Source organism: Oryza glaberrima, chromosome 8 (genome assembly GCF_000147395.1).
Source record: "Oryza glaberrima chromosome 8, OglaRS2, whole genome shotgun sequence".
Lineage (NCBI taxonomy): Eukaryota > Viridiplantae > Streptophyta > Magnoliopsida > Poales > Poaceae > Oryza > Oryza glaberrima.
In genome coordinates this window covers 13,234,853-13,248,960 of record NC_068333.1, presented here as the reverse complement: position 1 = coordinate 13,248,960, position 14,108 = coordinate 13,234,853, and the positions used below count along the sequence as shown (strand labels likewise).

General features: G+C 39.1%; 1 protein-coding gene across 1 annotated transcript; it reads right to left on the bottom strand.

Moving 5' to 3' along the window:
* Positions 1 to 7,100: 7,100 nt before the first annotated feature.
* LOC127781713 (protein PHR1-LIKE 2-like) lies at positions 7,101 to 13,693 on the bottom strand. The gene is made up of 6 exons (XM_052308725.1): positions 13,426 to 13,693; positions 9,993 to 10,069; positions 9,868 to 9,922; positions 8,542 to 8,611; positions 8,312 to 8,381; positions 7,101 to 7,723 (listed from the first exon to the last, which is right to left on the bottom strand). Exons 1-6 carry the CDS (start codon positions 13,592 to 13,594, stop codon positions 7,430 to 7,432), a joined length of 735 nt encoding a protein of 244 aa, XP_052164685.1. The 5' UTR covers positions 13,595 to 13,693; the 3' UTR covers positions 7,101 to 7,429.
* Positions 13,694 to 14,108: the final 415 nt, after the last annotated feature.

Below are 14,108 nucleotides of genomic sequence, written 5' to 3'. Positions count from 1 at the left end.
GTCTACACATGTCATCTTCTCATCCACAGATTACTAATCACGTGGACCCCACAACTGCATGGTCCAGTAGAAAAACGCATGCTGTTGCTTTTCTGGCCTCGGCACACGCGTGGAGTCGGCGACTAATTAGTCACCTGCTCACTCTCTCCCTCTCCCCAAATTTCTCTGCCAACTCAGCATATTAGGATGCATGCATGCAGTATCGCCAGCAAAATTCATCTATTGTACCTGCTCTAAATAAGCTCAGCCCAAATCATTTGTCCGAACACAAAGTGACAATATGGGTTCAGGGCGTCATGTCTTACTGTCCATACTTCATATCTTACTTATAAGTTTCAATGTCATTTTTTTCATGTAAGATACTGTTCGATTTGGCTAATTGGCTTAACTGCTCCGTTATTTTCCATGGGCATATGCTTGATAATTGTTAAATGTTATACTTTTATAAATACTTTCTATATAAAATGTTCTTTAAATATCAAATAAAAATACATATTTTAAAAGTTTACAATATCTAATACTTAATTAATCTCGACTGATCAGCTTAGTTGAAACCGCTTCTCATGGGCATGCTTCCTAAGCTATTGTTATATTTTTTTACAAATACTATTTATATAAAACTTTCTTAAAAATCATATTAAAATATATATGTTAATTAATCTCGACTGATCAGCTCAGCCGAAATGCTCAATCGAACTATGCCTTATGTGTTCTGGACTTCATCAATTAAAAACAATTACTGTAATTGCTCCCGGAAACAATTACTACAAGGTTGCAAGATTTGGGTTCAGGGCTGAAATAAAATTTGGCAACATCTTTTACCATTTGTCTTGGCCAAATTGTTCATCATAGCACAATGAACACTACGATTTTACCATTTGTTTTTAGTTACTGGGAAAGGCACCATTAATGTCCTTGCATCCCCCCCCCACCCCCCCCCCCCTCCCCCCCTCAAAAAAAGAAAAGAAAAGAACTTGCTCCATTGCTTCATTATTTAATGCTTTTGACATTTTTGTCCGCATGTCAAGACATTTTTTGAAACATCCCAAACAACTCCATAAATCATTGTCAGTTTTTGTGATCTATATGCTTGAGACTGTATTGAAAATCAAATTTGTCAACAGCCTCCCTTCGCCACTACGTGTGCAACCTAGATAGGATCGAAACCACGAGTTTTTCATGAGTCCATAATCCATTCGTGCTAAAATTAATAATGCAACACTTAGTATCCATCTTAAGATTGCATACCGTAATATAACCATTCACTTAGCATGTGTTTGGTTGCAAGATTTTTGTGGGTTGGGCTGGAGCCGTCCCATTTTTACAGGTGTTTGGTTGAAGGGCTGTGTAGGCTGGGTTGGGTCCAAAAAGGAATATTCTGCCTATATGCGGGTTGGTTTCGCTCAGGGGAAATGTGGTGGACCGATCCATCTCACCTCCTCGCGCATCACATGAGACGCACGCGAGAGTAACCCTATCTCTTTTCTCACTATATCGTGTTTTTCCCCTTCACAGTGACAGCGAAACATATCCAGATCGAGAGAGGGCAGCGGCAGCCACTTGCGCGCAAGAGGGCGCCGGCGCCGGCGTCGTGCCACGGGCCTGCTTCCTCCCATACCTCCTCTCGCCGACCCCTTTTCCCATCTCCATCCTCCTTTCTCCCATCCGCCGTCGCGCCTACTCGTGGCTGAGCTGCTGCACCTCCTCCTTCCAGTCCCACGCCCGGAACTCCCGTCTCTTCCGTCAAGACAATGTGCAAGACTAAAATTTGCTACAATGTATAAGACTTAAATTTGCTATTATGTGCAAGACTTGAACTCCTTATTATGTGTGGCTTGAACTTCCTATCTATGCATTGATGTAAGGATTGATGTATCCTAATTATAGGTAAGGCCTGAACTTCCTTTTGTGTTGGTTTGAATGGATGAATGTCTCCAATGGTCAATTTTCTTGTTTTCAACTTGGTTTGCTGTAATGATTGCACGTAATGGTCAAGGCTTGAACTTCCTTTTGTGTTGGTTTGAATGGAGGAAGGCGTGTGTGCTGTTTTCACCCTCTTTTGCTAAGCAGAGCAACATCAGGAATGTACCTATGCATGTTATCCTAGATTTTATGGAGATTTTGTCCAAATAATTTCATATGTGAGGAAACCTCACCAAGAGGTATCTCCACCTAAACAACTCACCTTTATCCCTCTATCCAAACAAATGATAGAACCATTACGACCCACCATATCCCTCAAACCAAACAAAAAAACAAGGTTCGTTCCATCCCTCCAATCAAACAGAAACTGGGTCCAACCCATTAAAAAAAATAGGAATGGACATAACCCATCCCACCACATCCCCCAACCAAAAACATGCTTAAGACATTTGCCGTTGAACCTTTGCCATTGTATTTTTTTTATGAACCTTTGCCGTTTCGCCGTTGCTTTTTTAATAGTCATTTTGCCCTTGGTTTTCATTCAGTGAAAATGTACATTGGGGATATCATGGGCGTGTGAACTTGGCTAGCTGATTGTATTGACAGAGAAAAAGGCGATCTTGTATCAGATTTCTTCGCAGATATCTTTTCAACAAAAAAGAAGGATTTCTTTGAAGATCAATCCCCGAGTCCTGGTCACTTGAAAAGGTAAAAGCAAGGTTGAATTAGTTGGGATAATTCCCTTTGAATAGGTGAGGATGGAAGACGTGATCGAGAGAGAAAAGCATATCGCTTCTAACTGTTTTGAGTGTTTGACTGTTATTCTAGCTAGATATATGCTTTTGGCAATAATAACTCTGTTATATATGGTTCGGCAAGTATGAACATGGATTATCTTAATCACTGTCTGGGAATGAAATTTCACGTACTGAACATCTTAAAAGTGGTTTAAAGCACCTCTTAGGGCTCTTGAATTAGTCTGCTGTCCTTTTGGGCTCTTTTTTTTTTTAAAAAAAAACAGAGCCCTCTAATTCAGATCTTCTCTTTTGAAAAAAAAAAACTAGATATGGTTGGCAATAAAAACATCCAAACACCTAACTTAATTCAATTAAAAGCAATTACTATAATACTAGCTCCCAAATTAAATTGCATTATCCTAGCCCTTTCCATGAAATACGTCCACATGCGTATAGAACCACACTTTTTTTTTGTCTCATTTCAAGTAATTGAGTAAATTTGGAGTTGATAAGATTGTAGTTAGCTTATCCTATATAAGTATAGTTCATCCCTACTAAGTGTAGTTAATGTTATTTCTCTCTTCTCTCATTAAACCACATCACCCCAATTATTTTTAGCCTTTGGATGATAGATCTATGGTCCAAATTGTTTCTTCTTTCTTCTCTCTTAAAACATGCAATCGCAATTACTTTTAGACTCATAATTGTATCAAATTGTTTTTATTTTTTTTACATATTATATAACTTAATTTTCGCAGCAACGCGGCGGAGTATTCATTTAGTTTATATGATGACCCCAACCTAGATAGGAGTAATCATATCAGCACCAAACCATGGACCTAATAATCCCTGACTTTAATTTTTGCAAGCACAAGCGTTGATGGAAGACAAATATGGCAATCTTTTGCTTTAAGATTCTATGATAAATATATTATATGCCACTGAAAATTTATCCATTTTACCCCTTCGTCGTCCTTTTAGTGACATGTGGGTGCCCCTTCGTCCTTTTAGTGACATGTGGGTCTAGGAATCACATCTCAGTGAGGCATCAATGGCAACAAGGAACCATATGTCCATATGATATTTTCAAAAGTTCAAAAGAAAATAAAGAATTGTCCCAAAGATTTATAGCATTGGGTATATTAAAGCTTCTTCCCAATTGGTGAGCTCAGAGCGTTTTGGAGTGGTGTATTCGCACACACGAGTGGCCCACGACTCCCATGCACATTAAGGCAACTCGATTTAGCATTGACAATTTGACATTGTCCTTTTCTATAATATATAATATACCGGCAAGTGTATCAATTGTTCTTACCTGGTTGTATATATTTTGTTACCTGATAATGGCTACTACCAGGTAGTATCCTTACAACTGATAATAAGCAAGTAAAATATATTTTTTTTACAATACTGATGCTTGGTATGGATGATTTTTGTTCATAGCGAGTCCACCTTATTTACCATAGTAGACATTATACATTATAATGTGTATCAAAAGTATTAAACATTGTAAAGACTATATACATCTGTAAGGATCCATCATATGAAACCGTGATACAACCAATATGCATAATAAGGACAGAGGACGGAGAAAAACACATAGGCTGTGTTCGCATCTACAGGATGGGAACTCATTCCCTCCACACGGAAAACGGAGCGATCCATTAGCGCATGATTAATTAAGTATTAGCTTTTTTTTCAAAAATGGATTAATTTGATTTTTTTAAAGCAATTTTCGTATAGAAACTTTTTGCAAAAAAACACACTGTTTAACAGTTTGAAAAACGTGCGCACGGAAAACGAGGGAAAAATATTAGGAAAAGGGTGTGCCGAACACAGCCTAAGTGAAGTAAGTCATGTATATTCTGCCATCAATTTGCCAGTTGGTTTGTCAATCTTCGCTATAAGGGACTTTGATTTTATCCAAAATATAATATTTGACTTCTTATCATCCCACAAGAAGCACGATTTTTGTAGTTCATGCATGATGAGCTGGTCATTGTTGTCAACATATAACCTAATAAAAAATATTGTATTTTTTTTTATTTGAATGGTTTTTTGGCAAGAGCATTTTAGGAATATTCCCAATTGATCCTCTCTAAGGTGCGAGTGACCAAAGTATTTTCTCCTTTTCTACAGCCACATGGTAGCAGTGGAATGCGTTTATTGGGTGTTAGCCTGTTAGGGCATAAAATATGGTGACAACATAGGTGAGGAAGATCGGAGATGTTCGATACTTCACACTTGAAAATGCGACTTTCGAAGAACTCTCTCTGCCAGTTTCACGGGCGAGCTTTATTCATGGGAGATCTCCAGCCTTTTCCAGTTTTAGGAAAAGAAAATTCCACTTTTGCTTAGATGCCCAATCTTTTCATTTATACGTATGTTTATCCGAACCGCCTATTACAAATTAAAATATAATTTATAGGTACATGTTCTTAAATCATTAAAAGTATTTTATTAAGGGTGTGTTTAGTTCGGTATCAAAATTGGAAGTTTGACTAAAATTGAAAGTTTGAAGAAAAAAGTTGGAAGTTTATGTGTGTAGGATAGTTTTGATGTGATGGTAAAGTTCGAAGTTTGAAGAAAAAGTTAGGAACTAAACCAGGCCTAAAAGCAAATACTGTAAAATAAACTTTAAAATTAAGTTTATAAAATTCAAAATTTGACTTAAAGTTATAGGCATATTACACCCTCGTCTCCACTCTTCGATATGTCCACCTCCCCCAGTTGTTGATAAATAGTACTCTCTCTATCTCAAAATATAAGCATTATTAGAGTTAGACACAGTTATTAAAAAAACAGATAGAATTAAATAATAGAGGATTGTGATTGGATGAGAAGTGGAAGTAGGTGGGAAAATTGAATGGTGGAAGATTGTGATTAGTTGAGAAGAGAATGTTGATGTAGAAGTTGTTATTTTTAAACAAAGTTTAGAGGCTAGAAGTTGTTATATTTCAGGACGGAGGGAATAGCACAAATATCACTGGTAGAGAAATGCTCTTTACTCCCGGTTGGGAACCCCCTATAGTCCCGGTTTTCCAACCGGGAGTAACAATCCGGGACTAAAGATCACTATCTTTAGTCCCGGTTAAAATACCCGGGACTAAAGATCAATCTTTGGAGTAAAGAGAAGAATCTTTAGTCTCGGTTGGTAACACCAACCGGGAGTAAGGAGAAGAATCTTTAGTCCCAGGTATTTTAACCGGGAACCGGGACTAAAGGGTTAGTCCTAGTTTTTTTTCATTATTCTTTTGAATATTGATTTCACACCAATCTCTCCAAAATCACAAAATCAATCAGAAATTCCAAATCGAAATTGAGATGCTCCCTACATCCCTAGATCACATAGCAACATCACAAATCATAATATTCACATCACAAATTGTCAGAAAAAAACATCACAAATTCTAAAAAAAATTACATCACAATCACAATCACATATACATCACAGATCACAAATACATCACAGATCAAATAACACATCCAGATCCAGATCCAATGAATCACACGTTATTAAAAAAAGAAAAAAAAAAGAAAAATCCGGCCGCCGCCACCGCTGCCTCCTACCGCGGGCGGCACCGCCGCCTCCTCCTGCGCGGGCAGCCGCCGCCGCCGCCTGCTGCGGACGGCCCCTACCGCCTCCCGGCACGGGCCGCCGCCCGCGCCCAGGTCCCCGCCGCCGTGCTCCGAGGCCGAGCTCCTCGCCGGCTAAGTGTTGAGAGAGAAGTCTGAGAAGAGGATAAGGATAAGTGAGAGAGAGAGGAGGAATAGGATACAGAAATTTTTGAGGATAGCAACAATGGATTATTGACGGTATATTTGATTTTTACCCCGGCTGGGAACAACAACCGGGGCTAAAGTTAGGATTTTAGTCCGGTTGGTAACATCAACCGGGACTAAAGATCTCTAGGGACTGACAGCCTCTGACACGACATGAACCGAGACTAAAGATCATCTTTATGATCTTTAGTCCCGGTTGATATCACAAACCGGGATTAAAGATGATATAGTCTTACAATTATAAATCGAGACTAAAAATGCTTTTTAGTCTTGGTTTTTAATGAAACCAAGACTATTGTGGATTTAGGTGGACCGACCAAAGATAGTTTCTCCACCAGCGTATAAAGCGTTAGTTCTTGAGAGAAATTCCAATCCAAAAAGTTTCCTCTCCCGAGGTCCAGTTTCCAGGTGCCAATTTACACAGTTTATGCTTAGTTGTAAACTTGTAATAATAGACGCATTGTCCTAGTTAAGTTCTTACCTCCAAAATCAACTCTCACGAAAAAAACATTAATACGAATATTTCGCATAAAATTCACAATATATCAACCCAAGTTTGCTACAGTAAAAAGAGAATATGGTACCTTACCACGTCGATTTGCTGCCACTAAGCCAATAATATGTGCATAGATAAGATAATCATGTGAGACATCCATGTAATATGAGTTGCACTTTCAGTATTCCCAATTATATGGGGTTAAAAGCATACAAATAACCGAAGTGTGTTAATTTGGGAGCTAGGACTCTGAATTACAAGATACTTACGCATCGATAAAGGTTCTTGATCAGTCTACGACTACTAGCCACAGGATATTAACAAAGGTCAGTCTAGATTAACTGAAATAGATCAAGGTAAGAGAGCCTTGTTCAGTGCTAGTCTAGCTACTAGAAACAGGACAATTGCTGGGCGTCCTGCAAGATATCATCAGAATTCCCCCTGGCTTTTCCAGAAGGAAGCAGGTCATGGATCTTCACCTATCTGTATCTCAATATGACTTGCGTTTTTCAGGCGCCTTCTGAAAGAACAGGTCAGCATCAGCTGCAAAAGGGGAGGATTTGCCTCCGGGACTGTGCAAGCTGATCGAGCTGACAGAGAGCTGGTGGAAGATGGAGGGGCTCAAGGTGTCTGAAGAGCTCAACATGACACCAGCAGAGGTTAGATCATGGTCAGATATGCTGAAGCCATTCAGTTGCTCAGATACTATGTTGCATGCCTTCTCCAGTAGCGTGTCGATGTAGTTCTGGTACGCTTCCATTCGGATCTGTACATGCCTCTGGACCTGACAAACAAAAACACGATGGTCAACTACTGAAACCTATTCTCCGCAGTTTGAAATGAACATAAAGCAGGGCAGACTTTGGATAAAGTACTTCTTGTCTGCATTTTGTCAACTACAAAAGCCCGAAGGGCCTGAGTCTGAACTCCTACCAAGAACAGGAATTACTATCCAATTTCATATTGGCATTAACTAAAAAAAGTGTAAACTGCTAGTCTTGGATTGAATTTGAAATTACCACACATACATAGTCTGAACTATTAGAGTAATGTCCAACATATAGAAAACTGCACACAGAAGAGTCACTAAGATGGATCATTCTATTTGTTTAGACCAGCAGGGAAACACAGCTCCATTTATTGTAAAAGTAAAGCATCATAGTTTTCATATTAATCGATTTTTAAGTGACCAATATTTCATATTTACGAGGGAAGTAGTGAGTGCCCAAGGTCGTAGCCTATGTTACATTCCGTATGAGTACCAAGTCTCCTAGGAATGTCAGAACTCAGAACTATTTGCAACAAAAAGAAGCATTTGGTGAACTGTCTTATTTCAACATGCTGATGCCATTTTAGAGAAAACTTTACTTACCTCCACTTGTTCATGCAATTTTCGTTGCACTTCCATCTGTGCTCTGAGTGCTTCTTTTAGTTCTTGACTCCTACGAAGAAGTTATTGTACATTTGTACTATGTAATATCAGTACAGTCCAAATCACACATGTCACATGCAATGATGCAACATAAATATCCTGACTAAAAGTGGACATAATGAGACAGAATTTTGGACAGTCATGCTACATATGTAGCTGACAAAGCTTACTCTTTCAAATCTGGAGTTGGAACTGTAGGAGATAGATTTGTTCCACTTTGAGCTCCCAAAAGATAAGAAGCTGAAATTGTGGGAAAAAGCAATAGATGTAACTAGATCATATTATGATGTACTCTGCAATTGAAAATGAAGTTGTATATAGAAGTATAGAACTGATGAGCCCATACGAAAATGCAGTATTAGCTATATTTGGATGTGACCAAGAAAATTTATGACTTGAGGGCAAGTAATGCAAGACAGGTATTTAATAAAAATACTTGGTCTATCCACTAATGTCAGCAGTTTTCAAAGAAAAATACTTCGAAAATGCCTAAGTACATCAGAGGTGTGTCAACTTCTCAGATATTTTTTATTGTTTAATATCTTACCAGTGGGTCATGGTGTATTTTGCAACTGGCCAAAAAATTTTGGTCGAATCTCTCGAAAGAATCGGTTCATTTAAATTGTAACCTTCAAATAGGCGGAAGGTGCGAGCGCCTAGGGCCCAGGCTACGAGGGGGCCAGTCCAATATGGTCTATATATCAGATTTCTTATTATCTTTACGAGCTTTTTCTCATGAGTGTTGATTTTTACGTCTTAGTTAAAAATTACTTTTGTTTTCAACAATTTTTTAGGACGATTGTTTTTCAACTTATAAATACTCATGGATGATGAATAGTTCCATTTTTTCCATCAAAAACTAGTTTGCGTGTTCGTTTTTTTCTTTGTTGTTCTTTATTTCAGTTTTCTGATTGTAATATCAACATTATTTATCGAGAATAAAAACATATTGCAAGTGAGGTCTTACTAGTTAGTACTTGATTTGTCATGTTAGTAATGTTTATTTGTGTCACTTTAGAGGATGAATGGTTTATAAAGTATGTTTACAAGTAAAGAAAAAATAGTAGCATAGCGTCAAGTATAAAACGCCCTAGGGCCCTTAAATCAGCAGAACCGGCCCTGAATGAAGGTAGGCCAAGATGGAGTTAACTATATTTTCTTAAAAGCTTTACAGATGGGTGGCTCTCAGAAGTAAAGCTCCAAAAGCCTGCTTGTAGAAAGTTCAAGTCCACAACTACAAATGGTTAAAGTTGGACTCAAATATTTGCGGAAGCTTATAGGTATGTGAGCCATATTAATCCCTCATTTGCTTGCTTTAAAATTCATATTTTAAGTCAGACCATATACACATGCCATGGGAATGTTATATTGGTAAATTGGTAGCTTACCCTAGCCGCTTTTTTTTTTTTTTGGGTCAGATGATCATGCATGAAATTAACAGTGAGGTTGTGCTCGCTTGCCTCAGCTTCTCATATCAACATGTTTCTGTAACTTACCGTCTTTTGATTGCTCTGCCATCTCTTTGCCAGATTGCTTTCCTAATCTGTATTTCTGGTATGAGTAGCAAACTTAAGAGCAATGCTGCATTTCTGATAATGTGAGACAAATGGATGACAAGTACCTGAAGGTGGCTTTTCAAGTGAAAAAGGGTGAGACCCTTCACACCCATTGTCCTCATGATAGTTTTGGGTGTTGCTTCTGCAGGGTTAATATTATAATCAGTATAGGAATGAGTAAGTAACATGTCATTAGCCAAATGTCAAGCTACAAGGCTACACTATTTATAACAGTAAGCATCACATAAAGGAGCATTTCACTACTCGCATGCCAGCATGCCAGCAGTTTAGTGTGCAAGAGAGGTTGCAAACAGAAAGAACAGCATCAAACAGACCACAAACAGAAGACCTCAAGCACCTAGGATACCAACAAGTATTCTACCAAGAACAGAAGAACATTTGCCCCTGCAGCACACCACAAGGCATCCTCATAACCTCATTTGCAATTGGCCCCAAACTAGAACATACATTCAAAACTCTTACCAATGTTGTTAGAAAGAAGGGAACAAGGAAATTAGGATACTGAAAACGTAACAAAAAGAAGACCCGAGACAATCAAGAAAAAGATAATAGGCTGTGATGGATAAAAGATAACTGAACAGCAAACAGGAAATAACCACTGGCCTCTATAGAACAAATTAAGTAGCACATCAAAATATGATTATAGAAGGTTAGAAACTAAGTAACCAACAAATTAGACTTGCATGGATTGGGCTTAGGTCCAGGAAAGAGGATACGTGAAAATACAGATGTATAATGAATAAGTAAAAAATAATTAATATTTGATTTTGGAGACCACACAGCTTGAAGGCACATTTCAGATGTTACAACCTACTCCCTCCGTCCCAAATTATAGGGTGCCCCCTTTTTAAGGAAAATCAAACTCGGTAGCTTTTGACTAATAATCATACTAACTATATCTATACCTAATTAAAAAATACATAAGGATTCCGGTAAAAGTTTCATCCGTTTCTTTTTTTTTTTTACTTTTTTCTGTTTTATTTTCTTTTCGTCGTCCGTTCTTTTTTTTCCGTTTCCGTTTCCTCTTTTTTTTTTCCGTTTCCATTTCCTTTCTTTTTTGTTTTTTCCGTTTTATTTTCTTTTCACCATCCGTTCATTTTTTTCTTCTTTCCGTTTCATCTTTCTTTTTCTATCCGTTTCCCTTTTTTTTAGTATTTTCTGTTTTATTTTCTTTTTGCCGTTTTTCTTTGTTTTGTCGCTTTTTTTTTTGCAGTTTTTCTCGTGCGCCGAACCCCGCGCCGCCGTCACGTTGATTTGCTTTCCCATGTGTTTTCTTGTTTAATTGATTGCAGAAACCGATTTCGTGCTAATCTCTCATCATTTTTCTCTCAACAATATTGGGGATTTCGATAAAAAAAAAGGGAAAAAGGAGATCAAGGGGATCAAAATCCCTCAGCAATTTTTGGAGATCAAGAAATATTTAACCAGATTTGATGGAGAGTATAGGCTCCGTCATCATACACACACGGGGACTATGTGAGCTCAACCGGATTAAATTTTGGAGATCAAGAAGATTCCCGACTACTCTCTCATCATTTTCCCTCAACAATTTTGGGGATTTTGATTAAAAAGGGAAAAAGAGATCGAGTGGATCAAAATCCCTCAACAATTTTAGAGATCTAGAAAGATTCGACCGAATTTGATGGAGAGAATCGGCTCCGTCATTGTACAAACACTGGACTATGCGAACTCGACCGGATTAATTAAATTTTGGAGATCGAGAAAGATCGGACCGGATTTGATGGGAGGATCGGCTCCGTTATGGTACGGACACAGGATTTTTTGAGCTGGGTCTACAATTACACTTGTGGGCTAAGCCGAAGAGAGATAGACCGAGCAGATTGGACAGGGCTAGGACTAGAGCTGAAAAAGAAGAATGAGCGTTCGGTCCAAAACCAAGGGAGTAAAATGTACAGGATAAAGAAAACGTTTTTACCCCGTTGCAACGCACGGGCATTTTTTCTAGTATATACTAAGTATTATGCATGTTATATCACTAGATTCATATTTTGAAGTACTTTCATGTGATGCTAATTTCATATTTGTCGAGAACATAGAATGGAATAAAATAATGGTCAAAGTATGTTATTGAAGACCGTGAAAAAAAATATAGGCCTTGTAATTTGGGACAGAGGGAGTAACTCATAAGGGAAAAAGGGAATGCATAAGCTAACTAAAAGGCAGGGCCACAGAAGCATTCATATGCTTACAACAAAATCAATCAGTCAAACAACTGCAATACTCATAGAAAGATTCACTGAAATCAACAGTCAAGGCTAACAGGCAAGAATCGGTTATCAAGGCTAACAATCATAGACACAGTATAGGACATTCCCAGCTCAAATTCATGAATATTGAAGAAAGTTTGAGCTTCCTATAATGTATCTGAACTCATGAAAACTGCAAAAAGAAACTGACCTATATTCTTTTTTCTCTGAAACCTACCAAAGATTACACCAAAAATTCAATTACTACCATGTCACATTAAGTTTCTTCGCTTAATTAGCATATGAAAACTTGGACTAACACAGTAACAGGAACTACAACTTAAAACTTCTTCATCAACCGCATGAAGATCAGAATCAATACATTTGTCTTATCAAAAGCTTCAATAATAAGTTCACTACCAGAAACAAACCGGAATCCACTTTCAAACGAAACAAGGCAGACTTGCATAACAAAAAGGCAACAAGAAAATGCACCAACTCCTGTTGATCCACTACAAGAAGAATCCTGCATCGGGAACAGCAAACTCAAGCCTTAAACAAAAACTCGATGTGAAACTGTAAAAATAATCAGACAAGTGAGCAATCCATAAGAGAGCAATCTCAACATAAAGCTACCTAACAACGTAAAGCACAACAGGTAAAGTGCCTTTTCAGGGAATAAAATCGCCAAATTGCTCCGAACTGAACTTACTTGCATCAAAAGATTCAGTTACCTTTACATCAACACACGCCCTATCTATCCAATGACTGAACTGACAGTTACGCGTTTCAAGAATCAAACCAACAAATTCGTTGCACAGAAATTCCCATTTCCACACCAATGAGATGAGAGTATATATGATACCAGATGGTAGCACCAGAAGCGTGAAGAAATGGCGCCATAGAGAAGGTCATAAAAGCGAGCCGCACATTCTCAGCGATTAATTTGGCGGCAAACTTGGGGTCAACTCAACGATTCATGTGAAAGAAGCAGCATGAGAAAAAAAAAAAGCTCGGATTCTCTAAGTTGAATTCCCGCCGCATTCATTCTTCCGCTCGAATCGAGCTGCTAGCTACAACAGATCAACCTCTAACCAAATCCATCCTCGCCTGGTCGACTAAGTGTCAAACCCATCCCCGCCCCCCGCCCCCCCCCACCCCAACCAAAATCGCCATGAATCGTGTGCCAATCCGGCGCACAGCCAAGCCAAGCCAAAGGAAACACAAGCACAAAACAGGGTGTGTGAAAGCGGAGGAGGGAGGAGCTCACTGTCGGGCCCGCCGAGCTGGGCGACGGCGTCGACGAAGCGGTCGTGGAGGTCGGCCGTCCACCGCAGGCGGGGCTTGGGGTCGGCCGTCAGCACCAGGCCGGCGCTGCTCCCCCCGCCGCCGCCATCGGCGTCGAGGAGGCGGTGGTGGTGGATCAGGCCGGGGAACATCTCCTCCTCCTCCTCCTCCTCTTGCTCTTCTCTTCTTCTGCTGCTGTTGCTGCTCTCGACACGAGAGGAGAGGAGAGTCGAGAACGTTTTTTTTTTTTTTGGTGGGTTTTTTGGCGGATTAGAGAGATTCGGTGGCACGCGCTCGCGGACGGGCGCGTCGCGACAGGGGGGCTTCATCATTGCCTGTGCCGTCAGCCGTGTGCTCGCCATCAATGCTCAAGCAGAAGACTTTTCTGGTTTGCAGTTCGTCGTTGAGAGACGGGGACCAGCAGCAGGTTCAGCCTGGCCTGGTAAAAGCCCATGTTGGTATCATGGCCCGTTCAAGGGATCCTTTTTGTTTTTTTTTCCTATAGGATGAAATTTTTGCTTTCGAAACAACCTGTACAGGTACAACGCAAAGTTTCGTAATATAGCAGTAAAAAGTTACTCCCACCGTTTTCATATTAGAAGTCCTTTGACCTTTTTCTTAGTCAAATCTATTATATACTAAAAATCCATTAAACTTTCTATAAAC

Coding starts and splice junctions, on each gene's coding strand:
- LOC127781713 (XM_052308725.1), bottom strand. CDS start 13,594: ATGTTCCCCGGCCTGATCCACCACCACCGCCTCCTCGACGCCGATGGC. Junction 9,923..9,992: donor ACTTGAAAAGCCACCTTCAG/GTACTTGTCATC, acceptor TACTCATACCAG/AAATACAGATTAGGAAAGCA. Junction 8,612..9,867: donor GGCAGAGCAATCAAAAGACG/GTAAGTTACAGA, acceptor CCACAATTTCAG/CTTCTTATCTTTTGGGAGCT.